Source organism: Pogoniulus pusillus, chromosome Z, assembly GCF_015220805.1.
Source record: "Pogoniulus pusillus isolate bPogPus1 chromosome Z, bPogPus1.pri, whole genome shotgun sequence".
Lineage (NCBI taxonomy): Eukaryota > Metazoa > Chordata > Aves > Piciformes > Lybiidae > Pogoniulus > Pogoniulus pusillus.
This window is the reverse complement of record NC_087309.1, coordinates 15,826,608-15,848,771: the sequence shown is the minus strand read 5'-3', so window position 1 is coordinate 15,848,771 and position 22,164 is coordinate 15,826,608. Positions and strand designations below refer to the sequence as shown.

Here is a 22,164-nt window from a genome sequence, read left to right as displayed (position 1 = left end):
GCACACTGCTGGCTCATCTTCAGCCTACTATCTATCAGTACCCCCAGGTCCCTTTCCTCCTGACTGCTCTCCAGCCACTCTGTCCCCAGCCTGTAGCGTTGCTTGGTGGTGGTGTCACTTATTCCTGCCCATATGGGTAACCAGGGGTCAAACTAACTGTGTTCCAGGTTTCCCTTCTTGCAGAAGGATACTGACTCTTTTGCAGAGGGCTTTAGAATCCACTGAAGAGGTCAGTTATTTCTCACATCAAAGTGTTTTGGGGCTTATCTTCTGATTTGCCAATTGGTAAATAGGAAAATTCTTACCAGACAGTGGCATTATTAGAAAGCACTTGGGTGAGAGGTGGAGTTCAGCTTTTTTGCTGTTGCCCATGTAGCCCACAAAATGAGGCTATGCCATTTATTTTGCATGATGTAGTGACAATACATCTTGTTTCAGGTCCCTGGACAGTAAAAGATTGTCTTTTCCATACAGCTAGGCATTATGGACCAAAGCTCAGAGTATAGTGGAAGAAGCAACTAATCTGAGCACCTGAGCTGACAGTATGGGGACAATTTCCCAGGTGTGTTAGGTGTGCCTGACCCCTAGCATGTTTCAGCTCAGATCAACACAAAGAAGGAGACATTAATGAAACATCCAGTTTAGTTGGGAAGTCAAAGGGGAGGGAGAACATCATTAGAAGGATTCTAAAGCTCCTAGAGGAAAGAGAAAGTAGGCACAAAAGTTTATTATTCACCAGCTAATCTGTTATAATCCAAAGCAGACAACATCTGAGATTGCACAGAAATACAGAACTTTAGAGGTTGGAATGGACCTCCAGAGATCATTGAATCCAACCTCCTTGCCAAGGCAGGATCCCCTCGGGCAGTTTGCACAGGAACACATCCAGGCAGGTTTTGAAAGTCTTCAGAGAAGGAGACTCCACAACCTCTCAGGGCAGCCTGTTCCAGTGCTCTGTCACTCTCAATGTAAAGTTTCTCTTCATGTCGAGGTTAAACTTCCTATGTTCCAGTTTGTAGCTGTTGCTTCTTGTCTTAATGCTGCTGACCAGTGAAAAGAGATTTGCCCCAGCCACTTGACACCCATCCCTCAGATATTTGTAGACATTGATCAGATCTCCTCTCGGTATTCTCTTCTCCAGACTAAAGAGCTCCAAAGCTCTTAGTCTCTCTTCATAGGGAACGTACTCAAATCCCCCAGCCATCCTTGTGGCTCTCTGCTGGACTCTTTCCAGCAGGTCTCTGTCTCTCTTGAACAGAGGAGTCCAAAACTGGGCACTATTCCAGGTGAGCTCTCACAAGGGCAGAACAGAGGGAGAGAAGAACCTCTCTAGACCTGCTGTCCACACTTTTATTATGCACCTCAGGATGCCATTGGCTTTCTTGGCCACAAGGGCACATTTCTGGCCCATGCAGAACTTGCTGTCCACCAGGACTTCAACGTCTTTTTCCACCGAACTGCTTCCCAGCAGAGCAGCCCTCAACCTGTACTGGTGCCTGTTGTTATTCCTCTCCAGGTGGAGGACCCTGCACTTGTCCTTGTTGAACTTCATGTGGTTAGTCTTTGCCTTTCAAATCTGCAGAGAAATGATGGGACTCCTCCCCAGATGATAAACTGCTGTATGAGTAAGAAAAAGAAGGAACTTTTCATCAAACTCACTGCACAGTGCCTCTAGCCATTGCAGTTGGTTGGGGGAGTCTTTAAGAGGGAGGAGAGGGAGAAGTATTAGGGCTGCGAGCTGCTATTCATTTACAAACTATAATTAATTTGATGTTTAGATTAATTTCTGATTCACTCTCAAAGGTGCACTGAAAGCATTTTTCCTTTATTATAATGTTGATTGCTTATTGGGGAGATAAATCTAACTGTCAGTTATTCACTGACTTACCAAAACTTTCAGACCAAGCAAGCATGTATGCATAAGGAACAGCTGTTTTCAGCTCTCCAGTTAAAGGAGCAGCTCTGTCTTTTCCCAATAACTCACACTGAAGAAAATCCATACATTGTACACAAGGACTTCTGCTTTCTTTTGTAGCTTAACAATTTGTAAGACAAGAATATGTTAGTATAATCCATCTTTTATTTATCTGCCTGTCCGTGTGTCTATCACTGGTCTATCCATATATCCACACAAATTATAAACTGGAGTCCATCCAGAGTATTAAGTTATGAGCCTTATTTGTACAGATTTGCTCACAGACACACTAACACAGCCATATTAAATATTTTTACTCATGGGGTAATTAGATGGAAGAACTCATTACTGCAAGATCTTTGTCATTTCACGACCTTCAAAGTGGGAGACTGCCATTTATACTACAAACAGAAATGAACAACGTGAAGTTTGCACCAGAAAAAAAAAGGGGGGGAAACTTGATGCTCTTGGCTCCAAATCAGTCCATCAGACCAAGGGAAAAAATCTGACTGAGCTCTTGCATGCCTGCACAGTGTGCTACTTGCTGCTATCTCCTCTAAAATTCCTTTGACAGAACCTGTATCATTCATGTGCTCCAAAGCCTGGGCAGCAAACAGCAGGACCTAGATGCTACCATGCTGCTAGAAAGATATGAACTGATTTACGTTATTGAAACTCGGTGGGCCAAATTCCCTAACTTGAGTGTGGCTATCAATGGCTGCAAGCTGTTCAGAAGAGACAGCCAAGCAAGGAACCAACAATGCATTCTTGCAGCCCAGAAGGCAAATTCCTTCCTGGGCTGCATCAAAAGAATCATGGGAGATGATTCTGTCACCCTACTCTGCTCTGGTGAAACCTCATCTGGAGTACTGTGTCCATTTATGGGCACAGGAGAAGGACACAGGAGGGCCACAGAAATAATCAGAGGGATGGAAGATCTCTCCTGTGAAGACAAGCTGATAGATTTGGAGTTATTCATCCTGGAAAAGAGAAGACTCCAAGGAGGTCTTACTCCCAAGGAAGTTGAAGGGGAATTGTAGTAAGGTGGAGGTCAGGCAAATTGTGACAGGATGAGAGGGCGTGACCTGAAGCTGCACCAGAGGAGATTTAAGTTGGATATTAGGAAGCACTTCCTCATGGAAAAGGTAGTGAGATACTGGAATGGACTGTTCAGGCAGGTGGTGGAGTCAACCTCCCTGGAAGTGTTTAAGGAAAGATTAGATGTGGCACTTAGAGACATGGTCTGATCAATATGGTGGTGTTAGGTCACAGGCTGAATTTGATAAGGTCTATTCCAGCCTCAAACATTCTGTGATTCTGTAATTTACAAAAACATGTATCAATAGGACAGGAGCAAATGAAGAAGGGTAGATTTAGATTGGACATTTGAAAGGAGCTCTTTACTATGAGGGTGGTAGAGCACCAGGACACATTGGCCAGGGAGAAGATGGAGGCCTCATTCCTGTAGACAATCAAGGTCAAGCTTGTTGAAGCTCTGAGCAACCTCATCTTAGTTTACTGCAGCAGATTTGGACTAGATGCCCTTTAAGAGTTCCTTCAAACCAAAAGCTTTCTATAATTCTGTGTTTCTATGACTTACCATATCCCATTCTTGTGAGACTGTAGATAACATCTTGTCAACCTAATGCATCTAGTTTTGGTTTTATTTTCCCAAGATCTCTCTGGTGCAAGGTAAATTCAAGCTGTAGAATGAACAAGTTTCTATCAATCCATGCAACCATACATTCATCCCATCATATACCTGACTTCAACGTCTTTATATCCATCTATACGGTCTCACTCACCACACAGAACTGCTCTTCAGCATTTTAAAGTCTGTCAGATAGCTAGAAACTAAGCAGCTGTTCAATAGATTCTCACAGCAGAGTGCTTGGCTTCAGGCCTTCCTTCCCACACAATATTGAAAACCTGCCATGAATACGAATTTATTATTATTTCTTCATCTGTTCTCCTAGAGCCCTTCTCAGCAGAGCATTTGAGAGGTTCACAGAGCAAAGCAACAGCATTTTCACAGTGTTCATGGTGTCTTCATTTCACCAAGGGTATGAAGAAACATTGAATGGCATTCAAAACTGTTAGTTAAACTTGAATGCCTGACCTAAGATGTCATAAGCCAAATCAGCCTATATGTTTGTTTTCTAAAGTATTTAGCACAACGCAGGGCATCTTCTGCTTATGTTTGTCTCAGATGCAGGTATACAGGCAGCAGCCTTCCTCCCAGTGAAATCTCAGGTCATGCACTAAGCACCAAGGCAAAAAAGAAGCACATAGTAAAGCTTCATCTTCACTGGTAAAATAGAGGACTCATATATCTGTTGAAATACACTGCCATGACTATCTACGTGTTTTCAACACGTGTGTGACATTGATTCTAACTGGGTCATGAGAATTAACTCCATCTAGACATTGGTTGAGCATGTCTGAGCAGTAAAAAAGGCCAGGGACTGTATCTAGACAGTAGCATAGATAAGGTCACTCCCCTTTGAAGGATAAGTGAGTTTAGCAATTTAAATAGGAGCCATAGTGTACTATTTGGACCCAGACCCTGCTCTATTTTATTTACTAGAAAAAAAGTTACCTAAAAGGCATTATTAAAGGAGTTTCATGATATATAATACCCCCAGAATAACAGGGATGTCATGGCAGAAATAGGGATCAATGCCAGTTCTTCAGGGCAGCCATTGATTGTACAACTGCACAAACATTTTTTCCTTGCCTTATTTACTGTCTGCATTCCAACTCTTGCAATAATGAGTCTGATACATTGCCATTTTCCTCACCCTGTTATGTTATTCATTCTCTACAGTAATTAAAACAAGGATGCAATGAAAAAAGAAAAATACAGAAATTCATGGTTAGCAGCAATGCCTTAGTACATATACAAAACAATACAGAATTAAAATTTTATAGGTAACATCATTTCTTGCATTCCTAACTGAAGTGCTTCATTTTGCAGCCTTGTCATTGTCTTAACATATTGGTGCATGTAGTATCTTCCCTTTTCAAGCTGGCAACCCAAATTTAAAACAGCAACAACAAAAACAACCCCCCAAAAAAAAACAACCCCAAAGACAGAACAACAAAAACAACAGACAAATCCATCTGAGATTAACATTTTCAGATAGCACTTATTGACATCTTCAAGACTGCCATCAAGGTACCAGCTTGCAAATCCCCATAAAAACAGGTATACATTTCTTAACCTTTTCTGGGTATATATATTCCAAATCCCCAAGAAAATGCAACGTCAGTCTTGAGCTCTAATATATCACACACATATAGATATGTATATATTATCTGTGCACTCTCTGTTCATATATTTCTGCAATAACAAGTATGTCTGCAAGCTATGAAAAGCGATGCCGATCACTAACAGTAGATTTTAATTTAGGCAACCTGCTCCAATGCTTGCTGGCCTTAAAGGTTAAAAAGTTTTTTGTTATATCTAGTCTGGACCTCTTTTGTATTTTATGTCCTTTATCTCTCTTTCCACCTCTGTGCACTACTGTGAGACATACACTCATGGAGTATCTGAACCTACAAGGGACCTATAAGGTTCATTTTCTCCAACACCTTACTCCTCAAGGGACTACCTAAGACTAACCCATATAGCCAAGAACATTCTCAAGATGAACTCTGGCAGGCTTGGTGCCTTGGGGAAATTGTTCTATGAACTCACCATTCTCTCAGTGAAGAATCATTACCTAATGTCCAAATTGAACCTGCCCTGTCACAGAGAGACTCTCTCTTACTGCCCTCATTGGGAATTGCTCCAGATTTTGTCCATACTGATGGCCCTGTGATGAACTCACTCCACTTTGTCACTGTCTTTCCTGTGTTGAGGGGAAGGGGTGCTCAAAAATAGATGTCCAGGTGTGATCTAGTGAGTGCTGAGCAGAGAAGGGCAATCACTTCTCTATCAACTGTCTGTTAATGGAGCTCAGGATGCTGTCAGCCTTTCTTGCAGGCTAAGGCACACGTCCAATGAGATCCCCAGTGATACAACCCATGTAAATTCTAGATACAGTGGGACCATGCCCCTTTCACCAGCTGAGTTTCAATGTCCTTGATATTTAGCCAGGATTGTCTATTGTTATTAAAGAGAGGAGGTGCAGCTAACATCTAAGAGCAGCTGCTGTCTTTGGCTACTTCACAGGCAACATGTTTTCTCCCTTTTTGGCAATGTGACCTGCAAATCTGATTGTGTTCTGACCATTTAAGGTGAAATTACGTGACTGTTCTAAAAATAAGTCTCTAATGACCCTTTAAAATCCTTCTCTAGAAGGGTTTCCAGAAATTATGAAGTATTTACCCTGCATATTGTGCATCTCTTGACAGGACTGAACAGGCTCCAAAAGGATTATTTTGTTATTGGGCTCCTAAAAATGGATATGAGAAGAATTTTTGCTACTCAATTTTAGGAGTCATTGCAAAAGCCACATTTTTATGGGCAACTGATATTTTCACCCTCACCCCATCCTCTCAAATCAGTATCTCTGTCCAAATTATTAATAAACATTCTGCCTTCCCAGATCTTCACTTTTTCTACTCAAAGGCATTTTCATAAATGTGCTTTGCAACAATATTTATGCTCCCTTTATTTCAGTCATTTAAAACACGATCTTATTTTCCCATAGGAGACCAAGAGCTCACACTGGTCACTGAGAAGGGGCCCCAGAAGCCAGAATTAGATTAGACTTTAGTCAATCTATGATGTGATTCAAGTCCCACAGACTAAACATAACTCTTACAAGGAACTGCAAAAGGCACTTCATAGGATGCTCCAGGATTCAGGATATTCTTTCAGAGGTCATTAATGGTGAATGCTCTGCTGGCATACCCTCAGGAATTTATCAGTGTCTATGCCATAGTATGGTGGTGCCAGCTGATCTTTCCCTGTCTATTGTGAGTAGCTGAAAACACAAAAATGTCAATGCAATCATTGACAGTGAAATGACCACAGATGCAGTAGTTGATTGGATCTGGAACAGTATATTATCACCTTCTAGCTTAAAATGTGGTGTTTAAGTCTCTCCTTTCTCCTCTTGGTGCTCAGCGTACTTCAGTGCCAGTTCACAACCTCCTGGTCTAGATAGTAAGGATTTTTTTTCTTTACCTTTCCCAGTGACTGTATTTATGAGGAGGATTTTTGGGTTGTTTTGGGATTTGTTGGGGTTTGGTTTTGGTTTTGATTGTTTGGTTTTGGTTTTTTTTGGGGGGAGTGGGGCTTTTTTGGTTTGTTGTTTTGTGGGATGAGGGTTTTTTGGGGGTTGTGACATGTTTGTTTGGTTGATTGAGTTTTTTGCTTTTTCTGTTGATTGCACTTCTATTTTTCTTAGTTTATACAGAGTGGCCTCCAAAGAAAGTGCAGTGCTGCTTTGAAAATAATGGCCAAAACCCATCACTGTTTCTGTCTTCTGAACAGAAACTTCCAGACTGTCTTGCAAGAGAAGCTTCAGGTCCAAGACAGAACTTAGGAGAAAACAAATTAAGATGGGAAATCTGTCATGGTTTTCTATGAGAGCTTTACTTCTATTTCTTTTTTGAAACAGTTGGCCCAGATTGGATGCCCTGGTTCCAGATGTGTGTATGAGTCAAAATCCCAGATCAGATCATGTAGCAATTTAAACTGTCCAAATTCTAGTCTAATCTTGAATCTTAACCTCATGCTTTCAGTGTGATTCAGGTGGTATTTTCCGTATGAGAATAAAAAAAAAGAGCACCTTGTGAAAGAGAAGACTCATAGGAAGAAAAATCCTTAGTTTGAAACACTATACTTGTGATCATCATCTACAATCCTTAGTCTTCCTCAGAGAAGGTACTGCTTCTTTTAGGTGCTATCTAGAGCTCATCCAGCTAATAATGCAGAATAACAGCAGCACTTCTATGAACATTTCAGCTCGTGCTGCCTCAATGTACAAAAGCAGCTTCATGCACAGGAAGATGGGAAGGTGACATAAGGAAGATGCTTGTGTATTTCAAGCTACCTTCTTCAGTGGATGTTCTGACCTTTAGAGAAAGTTAATCATGCCATCTAGTTTCACTCTTCATTTAATCTCCCCTTCCCATCTGTTCAGTTTTTCTCAGCTGGAAGCAAGATGAAGAACGAGTACCAGTCAGCTGTCTCAGTGGTCCACAGCCCACACTTTGGGGCCATTTATTAGAAGGCATAAACATCAATTGTCACTTCTATTATGACTGTTGTCACTATTGATGCCAGATTAGTAGGCAGGAACTGATTTTCTAAATATCTGAAATGTGAAAGGAGCAACAGGCAGACAGACAGATATGCAGTATCAGAAGACACCCTGCTGATACTTTGGATTGAACTCTAAAATAACAAACACCAGATATATCAGCTCATGCAATATATTCAAGCCTTCTGCTTGAGTAGCAGAATCACAGAATGTTAGGGGTTGGAAGGGACCTCTAGAGATCATCGAGTCCAACCACTTTGCCAAATCAGGAGCACCTAGGGCAGTCCACATAGGAACACATTCAGGCAGGTTTTGAAAGTCTCCAGAGAAGACTCCACAACCTCTCAGGGCAGCCTGTTCCAGTGCTCTGTCACCCTCACCATAAAGAAGTATCTCCTTCTGTTGAGGTGGAACCTCCTGTGCACTAGACTGTACATGTTGTTCCTTGTCCTATCACTGGGCACCACCCAACAGAGACTGGCACCTTCGTCTTGACACCCACTCCTCAGACATTTATAGACTTTGGTAAGATCTCCTCTCATCCTTCTGTTCTTAAGACTACACAGCCTCAGGTTTTATTCATAGAAGTCATAGCATCACTTTCACAAAATCTCTTAATCAAAATTTCATTTGATAGGTTCTCCACCCCTATTACTAAACAAGATGTTCCAAAATATTCAATTACCTTTACCATTTAAAAATAAAATTAAAACTCTGTCTTATTTCCATTCTAAATTTGCCAAACGTCTGCCTGCATCCAGGAGAAATTGTCAAACTCTTTTCCTTCTATACTAAAAAGATTTGCTTTATTAGAATTTATTTATAGACTGAATCATAGAATCAACCAGGTTAGAAGAGACCTCCAAGATCATCCAGTCCAACATATCCCCCAGCCCTATCCAGCCAACTAGACCATGGCACTAAGTGCCTCATCCAGGCTTTGCTTGACTGCAGTTAGAAGATTTTTTAACCTTCACTTTGGTAGAATTTGGCAATTGTCCTTACTCTTCCTGAATAATTCTTAAAACTTTTTTTTTTGTAGATAGATCACCATAACTAAATGCAGAATTCCATTAAGAACCTTTTCTGATCTGTACTCAGAGGTAGCATCACATTGCTACTTCTAGGATGTGTCCCCCAGAGACTGACTTCATCTTAAGATTGTATTATTTCAGTATATTTTGAGTATTTCAACATGATGCAGCGAGCTTCTGGATTCGGCTGTTATCATGACAGCCATGTTCTTCTTAGAAGCACTGTTTGCTAGTGAAGATTTTTGCTTTTAAAGGGAAATTTATGTCACCCATTTGCTTTTGCCCTGTTTAGTTTTGTGTTTTCCAGTTTAATTTTTAATTTAATTTGATTCAAAGTAACAGTCTTCAACTGAGTCAGAGCCTAAGCAGTGACCCAGGTGAACATGACTTACTTCTATCTTTATTTACCACTTCACCTTTTCCGTATGGCAAACAAATTTTACCAAAGCTACTTTAGATGTCTTCGAGCTAGTGTTAAAGAAACTAAATAGCACAGCACATTCTATACACCCCTGGAGGAGCCTACGAGAAACTCCTCAATACTGTAAGTCACAATTTACTTCTGTTTTTTTTTCCTTGGTTGGGGGTTATCTATTGCCCATTTTTTAAAGAAGCCTGTATGGGCTGCTTTAATTTTCTATTAAAAAGGATTCTCACAAATATTCATAACCTACTTTCTTAACCAAACTTGCAGTTTCATGCAATCAGGTTCAATTTGATAGATGCTATTTTCTGTGAAACTATAGTGATTAGTACTAATTGTACACCTTTTGATCCTTTGCCATATTATCTCACATGAAAATTTTCTTCATTTATCTTAGGCTTATGAAAGCTTAACTAGGTTGTCATCTAGTTTATATCCTTAAGAATTAATAATGAGTTTGTTTTGTTTGTTTTGTGGTTGGTTTGGGTTGGTTGTTTTTTTTTTTTCTTTGCTTTGTTTGTTTTGGTGGTGGTGGATTTGTTTGCTTGGGAGTGAGTGTTTCTTAGTTGTTTGTTGTTTCTTTTTTTTTTCTGGAGTACTTTGAAGGTATTCTGATATTCCATGGATCTCTGAAGTTAATATTAATGGTTCCTAAAATTTCTGAGACAATTCTTCAAATATTCTAAGGTTGCAATTGTCTTATCACACAGCTGTGAAATATTCACAGTCTTCATTTACTAACTGTTCACACATTAAAGAAAAAGATGAGTGAATGGAAGGATGGATAACTGGATAGATGCTTCCCACTTAAACATGATCACAGATCAGTGGAAGGTCAAATATTCCAAAAAATCATCCAAACCTATTAGACACTGGAAAAGAGCTCCAGTATTATGCCCTCAATCTACAGACGTGTTCCTTTATTGAGTATTCCAGCACACATAAATCACCTTCCAGTACAATACCTTCCAACTCACACATACATTATAGAGCTACTTACATACAGATTGTATCCTGAATTTTTTTACAGCACTAAAAAATTGCAAGAGAGAATCAAGTACATTGTGTAAAGAACACAGCAAGGTAAAGACCTTGCAAGGCAATTAGAGGAAAACATTCATTCTCTGATAATGCTAATAAACATGGAGAAAGAGAAACCTTGAATTCTTGGGAATGAAATAGACCAAAGCAGTAGGGAAGTACTGAGCTGTAGGTGGTAGCCAGGTCTTGATATGGGAGAGAGAAGAGCAGGAGCTCCTCCTCAACACCCCTTGCCACAGAGAAGGTGTCTGTGATTTGAATGACTTGTTCTTGCCTTGCCAGCAGAAAATGCCTCCCTGACATTTCTGGATTTCACCCTTCACCAATTAGCAACAAAAACAAGGAACAAGAAGTGCCAAGAAAGATCTCTCAGGACAGTAGGACAAATACAGTGACAGGGAGAACTAGGAAAAATGTACCTCTGGTCTAAAAAAGCTAATAAGTTATTTTAGACCAGAGATACTGGAATGTAGTGATGGATGACTATGTACTTTTCAGGAAGGATAAACCAACAAGGCAAGGTGGTGGAGCTGCTCTCTATGTGAGTGAGCAACTAGAACACATTAAGCTTACCCCAGGGGAAGATGATGAAAGCATTCAAGGTGTATGGGTAAGAATCAAGGGACATGCAAACATGAATGACATCATTGTGAGCATTTGCTAGAGGCCATCAAACCAAGAAGCTGTTGATGAGGCCTTCTACAGACAATTGGAAGTATCCTCAAGATCAAGTACCCTGGTGTTCATGAGTGACTTCAATCACTCTGATATTAATTGGAAAGACTACACAACCAAGCATAAACAGTCCAAAAGGCTGCTGGAGTGCATTGAGGAGAACTTTCTCCTGCAGATAGCTGAAGAACCTAACACGAAGAAGTGCAATGTTGAACCTTGTATTAACAAGCAATGAAGAAATGGTTGTAGATGTTAAGGTTGAGGGTAATCTCAGCAGTAGTGACCATGACATGTTAAGAGTTTAGTATCACTAGAGAAAGTAGCAGGGTGATTAGTAAAAATTCAACCCTAGACTTTAAGAGGGCTAACTTTGCCTTCTTCAAAACTCCACTTAGAAGTATGCAGTGGACTAGGGCTTTAGAACGAAGGGGTGTCCAAGAGAGCTGCCCAAGAGAGAATGGTTAACATTCAAACATTCCCTCCTCCAGGCTCAAGAAAGATGTATTCCCTTAGAAAAACAAACAAACAAACAACAGTGTTACCAGAGAATGTAGAGAAGCAACAAGAAAGGCCAAGGCCTGCTTGGAGCTGAGTTTTGCCAGGGAGGTGAAAGAAAACAAGAGCTTTTTTAAATACATCAATACCAAAAGGAAGATCAAGGAAAAGTGGATCCACTACTGAACAATGTGGGAGATTTGGTAACTGAAGGTGCAGAAATCGCAGGGCTGCTGAATGCCTTCTCTGCTTCAGCCTTTACTGCTAAGACCAGCCCTCAGGAACTTCAGTCTCTGGAAGCAAGGGGTCAGAACTGGAGGGAAGAGGACACTTCACCAGTCAGTCAGGACTGGGTTAGAAATCACTTGTGCCAACTGAAGGCACACAGATCCATGAGCCCCAATGGGTTGCATTCCCAAGTGCTGAGAGAACTGGCTGATACTGTTGGTGAGCCTCTCTACATCAATTTTGAAGAGTCATGGAGAACAGGAGAGGTGCCTGACAGCTGGAAGAAAGCCAATGTCACTCCAGGGTACAAAATAGGTAAGCAGGAAGACTCAGGCAGCTACAGATCAGTCAGCCTCACCTCCATCCCTGTAAATGTGATGGAGCAGCTCATTCTGGAGGTCATCTCTAATGACATGGAAGAAAAGAAGGTCATCCAGAGTAGCCAACATGAATTACTAAGGGAAGATCTTGCTCGACTAACCTGATAGCCTGCTACAATACCATGACCAAATGGGTAGACAAAGAAAGGAGTGTGGATGTCATCTACTTTGACTTTAACAAGGTTTTTGATACTGTCTCCCACAACATCCTCATAGATAAGCTCAGGAGATGTGGCATAGATAGCTGGTCTGTGAGGTGGATTGAAAAATGCCTCCACAACAGAGTTCAGAGAGTTCAATGGGATAGAACAAGTTGGAAACCTGTAGCCAGTGGTGTTTCCCAGGGATCAGTGCTAGGTCCACTTTTGTTCAATATCTTTATCAACTACCTGGGTGAGGGCACTGAGTGTACCCTCAGTGAGTTTGCTGATGATGCAAAACTTGAGAGGTGGCCAACAGCCTGTCAAGTTGTGCTGCCATCCAACAAGATCTAGACAGGCTGGAGAGCTGGGTGAACGTAAACCTTATGAACTTCAATAAGGACAAGAGCAGGATCCTTCATCTGGGGAGGAATAGCAACAGGCACCAATAGAGGCTGGGGACTGCCCTACTGGAAAGCAGTTCTGTGGAGAAAGATCTTAAGAGCCCTGGAGGACAGCAAGTTCTGCATGGTCCAGCAATGTGCCCGAAAGTGGACTTGCTGTAGGATGATCTGCCCTCAGTTCAGGAGCCTGGATCAATAACTTGCATCTGAACCTGTTAGTCACTGTAGCTTTTAATTCTGATTTAGGAGTTGCTCCGTGTAGTTACCAAGCATTCTGCTCGTTCCAGAGGAAAGTTTCTGCTAAAGAGAAACAACATGTTATTCCAGCCTGGTAGCAGATCATCGAAAACTGTTTTGTTCATTAACCACTAATTCTTCTGCAGCATGCAAAGAGAAACAGAAGACTCAGAAAGACCAATTAGGGATCCATGGGAACCTAATGACCTGCTCATTCACGACTGCACTTAGTGCACAAACTAATTCATGTCCATGCAGAGACACTACTCACTGCAAATGAAAAGTTGCAAAACAGTCTCCAAATGCTCTCTGAGACAGATTGCAGATTTCCATCTTTCTTTATCATCTTAGATGATTAAAACAGAAATACATCCCTTGAATAATACCAATCACATAAAGTAAATGGTGATCATAAGAGTGTCACAAAGCTACCTCAGTAAGTCCCACCAGCAAGAAGTCTTACGGAAGAACCACGGCACCTTCCAAAATGCTACCCAAGTTTCTGTCCCCTCATCACTTGCAGTCATTCAAGAAAGAGCAGAGCACAACAAGTCGTGAACTCCAGCACCAATACCTTTGTGGAAGATGGTGTGCAGGATTAGGAAGATTTGGTGCCCTGAGCTGCAATCCTAACAGATTTCTTCATTCTTTGATGCTTTGATTTATTATAGCAGTATTTTCACACAATCCTTGGGAAAAACATTCCCCCCTTGAAATAGATTTATCACAAAATCCTGTCCTACTACCAGCCATCTTCAGACCACAGTATATGTATCTCTGATTATTAATTAACTAATACATAGAAATAGCTTCAAGCCTTTTAATCTCTTCCATCATCTTTTGTCCTTCAGGAGTGTAGATGGCAATGCAGGGGTAGTGCTCAAAACACAGATAACTTCTTGAGTAACTAATATTATCATCACACTTTGAGCCTTATAGTCGAGGGCTTTCATTGAAGCCATTCAGAAAGGCAAGTATCTAAACTACTTTCCCTGTACGTGAAACTCTGTTCCTAGTCACATAGCACCATTACACTGCTGACATTGGCATGGAGAAACAAGAATGGTTAACTGTGAATAGTGCATATAACAATAACAAAAAGTCATATAACCTACCAGTATGTATTTTGACCTGAAAAAATAATGGAGTATGATGTTAGCAGAGCTCTTCTGCCTATCCCTTAGCACTGTGACATCTTGGCTCTCAGAATGGATCATAGCTCTTTTTCCTTTTGGAGTCCATCCAAATACTTTCAACAATATGAAATGAAACTCCACATAAATAACAGGAAGAGAGAGAGCCAAATGCACCAACAGCTTCTGAGTATGTCAAGCTCCTTGAAACTAAGACAATGAAATGAAGCTAGAAGAATTAGCTGCTTTGTCCTTAGGATGTGCTTACAGGGAAAATGCACAATTATTGACATTTGTCCTCCTCCTTCTCTCTCCCCCAGCACTTCCATTCCTGCCCCCTCATACTCAGCAGCTAGCTAGTGGAGAATTTTATACTGCAGCAGCAGATACCAGGACAACTAAGGAGAAAAAAAAAATAAACAACCCAATTCAGGTCCAAATCTGTAGGCAAATAACACTAATAGCTTCATAGTACAATTCTCAACTTCACTATCTGTTCTAAATGAAATATGATGAGAAAATAGACTTCTAATCTCTCATTGGAGTACCAGTTATTAAAATGCTGTATTGTTTACAACAGTGTAGGCTTGTGAATTTATCTGAAAGCAGGGTTTTTCAGAGAGGTACAACTGTATCAGTATCCTAGCACCAGGTTTTATCACCCAGCTAAATGTCTAGTCTTGGCAGAAGTAGACAAATAATAGAATTCCATGATATTTGACATTCTATGACTCTGTAGCTTCTAGTGGGATTTGCATGAATTTGATTCAGCAAATAATGTCACTGGAGAGTGACTTAGCCAGGCACTAGCCAGTTAACAGTCTCTTACCCTGAGATATTAGTCCCAGCTACAGAACCAGGTAAATCCTTCAATAGAGGTACTTCCATTTAAGCTAGGTGCCTGTGTTAATTGCAGTCAGTACTAGTGCCTATTGTTGGACCAGACAGCAGGACTTGATTTATCTAAGTAGAGCATGAAATGTCCTGAAAAAAAGGAGTAAGTCTTGCACCACATTCTAATGACTATAATGGCAAGAGTTCCACTGATTATTTTAGTTCCCAATGAGATTTGCTTACAGATGGATGCATGTATAGACACAGCCTAGATATGCAGGTTTAGTCAGTAGGAGATGCCTTGCAATAGGACTAGTTACAAGAATAGAAACTAAAGTTCCCAGGAAATCTAGGTTCTATGAAGGCTTAATATCAATAAGTATCCAGGTGCAGCCAATTCTACTTTGATATTTGGTAGCAGTGTGCATATATAAGTAAACTAAATATACCTGGCACTTTGCCCTAGCACTGGGGCCAGCCAGCACATAGTGGCCCACATCCTAACTATTAAATTCTCTTTCTTTCCAAAACAATCATGGCTACATCCAAAACTACCACTGTAAACAGCTTCTGTTCTGTGCTAATACTCAGAATTTGCCTAGAAATTGTTTTGAGTTAGGCACAAGCCAAAAAAACGTATTGAGGACCCTTCTAAAAATTCATTTGTTGAGTTCCAGTGCTTTTGATCTTCCCTGGTACACTTTTAATTTGATGTCTTGGACAGAAGTGTTAGCAATCCAGAGGTGGTTTTAAACATAACTGGTTTTATTACATGATCTATTCAAAGATGTGAGTTAGAAAGACAGCAAATTTTAAGTTGAAGCACAATGAAAGCACTTCCAAGGTAGCTTCAAGCAGTATTTAAAGACTGGATTAAATCAGGCAAAATCAGGTGATGTTTAGTTTGTTCATTTCCAGAGAATACATCATAGGACCTTGTTGACTGATAGGTTATTCAACTAGTCAAATGTAAACTGGGAGCTTTACTAGGTTATCTTACTGTTAGCTTATTGCCTAATAAGTGATTGAAAAAGCAGATCCATAACTCTACAGCTCGATATTCACTGTAACTCTCCAAATTTCTGTCTAGAGACTGATGAGAGTTGTGAGGATTGAGGAACGCTTCTCACATCTTTAGAGCTATGGTGTTGGTATCTTCTCATCCAGGTGCTTGACAGCAACACTTCATGGACAGCCAGCTACTTGGATCCTTGGCTTCAAGAGGAGGGGACCAAGAGGGATGTGTCCTTATTCCATGCCCCCCCCCCCCCCCCCCCCCCCTTAAAACCACATCTGCCACACTCAGTAAACCTGATGTCTCACTTTCAGACTAAGACCATGGGTTTTATGACCTCCCATCACTTTTGTTTTCAGCCAAGGACAATAAATACAGCTTTAAAGCAAGAGTAGCTGGGCTTGCATCCATGTGTCCTTCTCAAATGCAAGCCACCCTGTGTCACATGTGAGACTCACTTTCAAAGAGAAACTATATCAGGGAGGAGCTGCTGCTGAATGTATTCACAGTACAGTCCAAGGCTGTAAGCCATGGTACTGCCTGTCAGGAGCAGGTGTATACCTGGCAGCAAATGCTGAGTATTATCTTTTTGAGGGGCTCTCAGACTCTCTTCATTTCATCCTGTCTGTTGAGAGACATTTGGTTCCTAGAGTTGATTTGTGCTGCCAGATCTTTGCAGGGGTGGGAAAACAGATGGCTTTGTCTGGAGTGCAGAATAGCCCAGACTAATCTTAACAAGGGTTTGTGCTCAGAAATTTTGTTGGCACACAGTGACATTTCTGGCAAAGGTAGCAGAAGCAATTCTTACACAGTGTGATGGCACCCTGCCTCACTAGTGTCTCAGACCTGTGGTCACTCCAACTAAACTCATACATACTCTGGTCAAATGAGGTCTTTTTCTGGAGATAACATAAAATAAAAATAAGATTAAAAATTACAAACAAACAAACAACTCACACCAAAAAAAAACATTCCCAAAAATGAAACAGTTACATGCATTTCACTCTGTGTGGCTCTGATCTATCTCAGCTATTCTGATCCCCAGAGTGCAAGTCTTCTTTTGAGACAAAGAATGTCATTTTAGGTGGCCTATAGATGAAGTATTCAGTCATTACAGGTGTTTGTGCTGCTGGATGCACTCCATGGCTGACTGGATGATTTGCTGGCAAGGTATGAAGCTACTTAAGGAAACCATGTTAGGGAAGTACTAGTGTTCATCTTTCTCAACTGCACAGTCAACATATAGTCTATAAAAAATTCCAGTTAATAAAGCTCCTCATATTGCCTAAGTAGCCAACAATCACACTATTTATGCCAGTGAATACCATAATGGAGAAATTATTAAATTCATGTTTTCCTTTTATTGCCATAATGAGGAAATAGTAGTAAGTATATCAGATTGCCTTCATTGTGAATATGGGAAGGCAGAGAAAAGGTTATACTAGTAAGTGAAGGAGGGTACAGAGATTTAACCTAGTCCTGATGGAAGGAGAAAGAGCAAGGTACAATGTCTTGAGACTGTGCAGCACATCTGTAGACACCCAGCTCAAAGATGACCCAAATCTTGTGTGTGCTGCTACTGAGGCACCAATATTTGGATCCCCATACTTCACATAATCTTGTGTTCAGACTGTCACTCAGACTAGGTACTGTGTCCTGAGACACTGATCTGTATCAATCCCTTCTACCCTTTGTCTGCCATTGGCAACCATCCTCTCCTCACTCTCCCAATCATCAGCCTGCCCTCTTACCTGCTTATCTCCTCTTTCCTACCACCCTAACCCCATTCCCCATGTTCATTCTCAGTAGTTGTTGCATGTGCATGTCTTGGCCCCCTTCTGCTCATTAAGCCCACTGCCTTGCCTCATGTTTTGACAGGTTTTGTGAGTTTTGACAATCCTGCCAGTGCTCAAGCTGCTATCCAGGCTATGAATGGCTTTCAGATTGGCATGAAGAGGCTGAAGGTGCAGCTGAAGAGGCCAAAGGATGCTAATCGTCCCTACTGAAGAGTTGTAAGAACCACTGGATACAAAGCACTAGCACAGGTAACTGCATGGGGAAGAAAGTGTCAACTGTGGTTGTAGCCTCTCTTTGTGTTATAGACTGTCATAAGGACTCAGCTCTGTGACTCTCTAGTTTCTGCCTTTTTCACTTAGGCCTCTGGCTAGAGCCATACTGCACAAATACACACTCACATATAAGCCAGGAACTGTTTGTCTGTGCGTCTCTTTACAAAAAGAGGTGGAAGGATGCTTAATGAGGGATGAACCACGTTCCCCACCCCAAGGGCATCCTGCATCTATGGAAAGTCTTCCTAGTCACCAGAGAAGAGACAGCAGCTGTCCTGCTTCCCCTTACTCAGCCAAAGAGACCATTACTGGTGGCTGCAGAAAATCTGCAATAAAGACATGGGACTGGGCTGCAGTTTAATCCCAGGTGACTGAACTGGGACAGGGTCTGCCTCAATATCTCTGTCTTGCAAATGTTTCAAAACATTATTCATTCTTCATGCGGTATAGTCTGTATCCAATTTCATTCCAGCATAATAACTTTATGTAAATATGTCTCCCTGACAACTAAATAACACCTAATTTCTTTCTTCCCAAGCCTAAGAAATTAATAGAATGAACCATGCTCACTTCTTGCTCAGTTACTGCTAATGTCTGTGTGTAGATAAAACCCATCCAAAACAAGGAAGCTTTGCTTGAGTGAGGACCTAGACGAATTTGAATGAGGGTCTCGTTTTTAGATGCATGTACTTTGTGTGGTTGGAAAGGAGCCAGCTTGATGGTTACGAGAACTTCTAGTACATGTAACAGTGTAAAAATGGCAGAGGAAGTAGCTTGTTTCACTGGAATTCCAGACTATTGCTAATAACAAATAATGGACCTGTTTCAAAAAATGGAAATACTTTCCACCAAGGGCTGGCTTTTCTAACAGGCAGTTCCTTGAGAGACAGAAATATAAATGCCTATGTGTTACAGTCTCTTTTGAAACAGTCCCTCACCAGAGATTTCCTGGTAAACACAGAACCCATGGTGACCCTAAAATGCAAAAAGCAGTTTGCTCCCCCTAATTTGTGACAAAGAATATGGGTTAGGCAACCTTTCTAGGCCATTATAGCTAAAATGTCTAAAAGTCAGTGATTTTGATTCTGGCCTTTTTTGACCCATTCAAGGTACAGGCAGGAAATCCCTATCTTCATCTTTCCCAAAGAACTATGAAATGTTCTAAGTTTTCACTGGTACCTTCAATACCTTTGAAAAAAATGTATTGTTCTGGCCTTCAAAGCAGTACCTTTTCCACTGGGAATTAAGGAATGTGATCCAAACATCTTTGAAAGAGGTGCTGCATTGAAAGCAATGCGAAGCAGATGAAGAAACCTTGCAATAAACATATAAGGTACATGTGCAAGATACAGCCTCCATAGTTTAGGCTATAGTCCCATAGTTTAGGTGTGGCTGTATGAAGATAACTGTCAATACATTTTCCCTCTGCAAATATCTCTCCTGTTTTCCTTGTTTATGACAAGCCCCTTGGAATCTTGAAATCAAAATATGTTTCCATATCCAAATGCTTTTTACTTTATCACATAGGCTTTTTACTGCAGTTTTTTTTCCAGAGGAGAGTGGGAGGTGCATGCGTTCAATTGTGTTAAAGTGGAGTCTGCCTTGTCAGGGAGATTTTCAACAGTGCCTGCAAGAGATTGAGGAACACAAGTGTATTCCTAGTTTGCTACCAAGCAATAACTTTATATTGCAGCATACCTGTGATCACTGAGGATATGCTTGTTTTATATATGGTCATGGGAAGTAAGTGCAGAGCAGTAGACACCTGTGTTGTTAAAGATTCACCTGTATGAGTCTATGGTGTTTTCATTATCACAGATCATTATGAAGTTCTCTCCCCCTACCCTTTCATGATCAGGCTGATTGATGTTGAGGTCTCATCATGTATCCTATAAAAAAGATTACGCAGTAATAGGACTAAAATTTGAGTTTGGGGTTTTTTCCCCCAGTAAATTGTATACAAAGGAATCAGCTGGTAAAATGGCAATAAAATTCCATTTCTCTCAAAGCATGTTTTTTTCTTTCCTTTGTTTCTTCAAATCAGGAGAACAGTCTTGAATTGTTGCCTCTGAATAGGAAGTCCTGTAGCCTTCCTGTCTTTTATGCTGCCTTTAGTGCTCTGCTGCCCAGTGAAATCAGTTCAGTTGTTACTATGAGGTTACTTCTTTCCTCTGTAGGAGTCTTTAACAGAGGTTCAGACAGTCTCTATCAAAATGGAGTAAATGCAGTTCAGAGGTCCTTTTTCTCTTGTAGACTCCCACCTCAGTGGCTCCACTGCAGGACCTGAAAACTCATCTGTCCTTTAGCAGAAGAGGTCTGTGTGGGGTTGGGTTTTTTTTTTGTTTGTTTGTTTTGGTTTGGTTTTTTTTTTGTGCCTAACAAAAGAGATTGGCCAAGTGCATGTGATTTCAGGAGGCCACTGAAGGAGTATATCCTCAGGGAAAGGTTTGATTTAGATCAACTTGCCAGGTTAGACTGGAGAGAACATTTAGTGACTGCAAGGATGCCCAGAAAATAAAAAGGGCTTGGAAACAGTCATACCAGCACCACAGAAGCAGACAGAGGATATTTATTCATGATGGCCACAAGTCAGCTTCCCATTAGGGCTGACCTAACAGCAGTGACCACCAGGCTAATGCCTTGGCAATAAGCCTTATGCAGAGATGTCAGCTGTTCTTGGTTCATCACAATATCATTATACCCTGATGGCTGGTTTGATGTGCAGTTTCCTATTGGCTTCCAGAATACCACTGAAAGTCTCCTATTTGCTCCCTCAGTAGATAGTGCATTTACTGCAATAAGAAGTTTCCTAAAATCTCTAGGATAGAAAGGAGCAAGACCCGTGAGTATGGCACAAATAGGTATTGCAAAGCCAGAGAGCAAGCAGCTCCCATAACGGGCACAAACACCATAACTCCTCTGTTTTTTATCTAGTTTTGCTTTGGTCACAGCTCTTTAAGATCCTTAATTCCAATTTGAAGAGTATGTGTAACCATGCTGACATCATGACAATTGCTCACATGCTTCAAGAGGATGCTCAAGAAACTTTTCAGTTGGGATTTTTCTAAGGAAAAGCTTTGTTTCATTGAACTCCAAAAATAAGAAGCTGTCCACAAAAATTTTAATGTAATCCACCAGAGTGGTTTTTTTTTTCTTAACCAAGAAAGAAAGATCTTCACTAGATTTTAATCCTGGATGTACTTTAAAAAAAAAGTAAATTAGAAAACCTCCATTCTGGGGCACAAGCAGTATAGGCTGCAGTGATTTCAAGTCCTTTGTTTTCCTTGAAAGTACTCTGAAGTTATTGTCAAACACTGATAGGGGCTCTGTGATGTAGCAGATAGGACCACAAGCTGTGGGAAGAAAAGTCATGAAAAATTCACCTGGCAAATGGTTTCCAAAATGCCAACATCGTTGCCTCTGGTACTTTTTCTTCATAATTAAAGAGATGTTTGTAGGAAAAGAAAAAAAAAAAAAAAAAAAAAAAAAAAAAAAAAAAAAAAAAAAGACAGAGAGAGAAAGGCCAAAACATGAGTGAGGGAAGGTAGAAGGTAGGGAGAAAAGTAAGAGAGAGAGATCATTTGAGGCAACTCTACCAGAATCAATATATTCTATTACAAATCCTCCCCTCAGGACTAGGAAGAAAGGATTCAGAGGCATCTGATAGTAAATGCACAAACTAATGAAAACCTTGAAGTCCACAGCTTCCTTGGGTGGCCATTCCTAGGGGCCCTTGAGTACCTTGTGATACGGCGAAGTTGCAGGTACAGCCTGCCATGCCCAGGAGTGCATGTGAGCCCTCTGCGAGGCCAGCACCTGGAGGACTGCAGGGACAGGCAGAAACAGGAGTTATTCTGATCCTCCCAGTGGGAGCAGAAGAAGTCAGCATGATTCTCCAGCCCTTGGCATTTGGTCTCAAAGC

General features: G+C 40.9%; 1 protein-coding gene across 11 annotated transcripts in view; it reads left to right on the top strand.

The window, feature by feature from the left end:
- Positions 1-22,164, top strand: part of CELF4 (CUGBP Elav-like family member 4) — an 869,014-nt gene that overhangs the window by 820,171 nt on the left and 26,679 nt on the right. For all 11 annotated transcript variants that reach the window (XR_010301405.1, XR_010301404.1, XM_064140834.1 and 8 more), the window contains exon 12: positions 18,052-18,218. Coding sequence is in view for 9 of the 11 variants with exons in the window: in XM_064140834.1 (XP_063996904.1) it covers positions 18,052-18,179 (128 nt within the window). In the remaining 2 variants the exon portion in view is untranslated. The remainder of the gene's footprint in view (positions 1-18,051; positions 18,219-22,164) is intronic.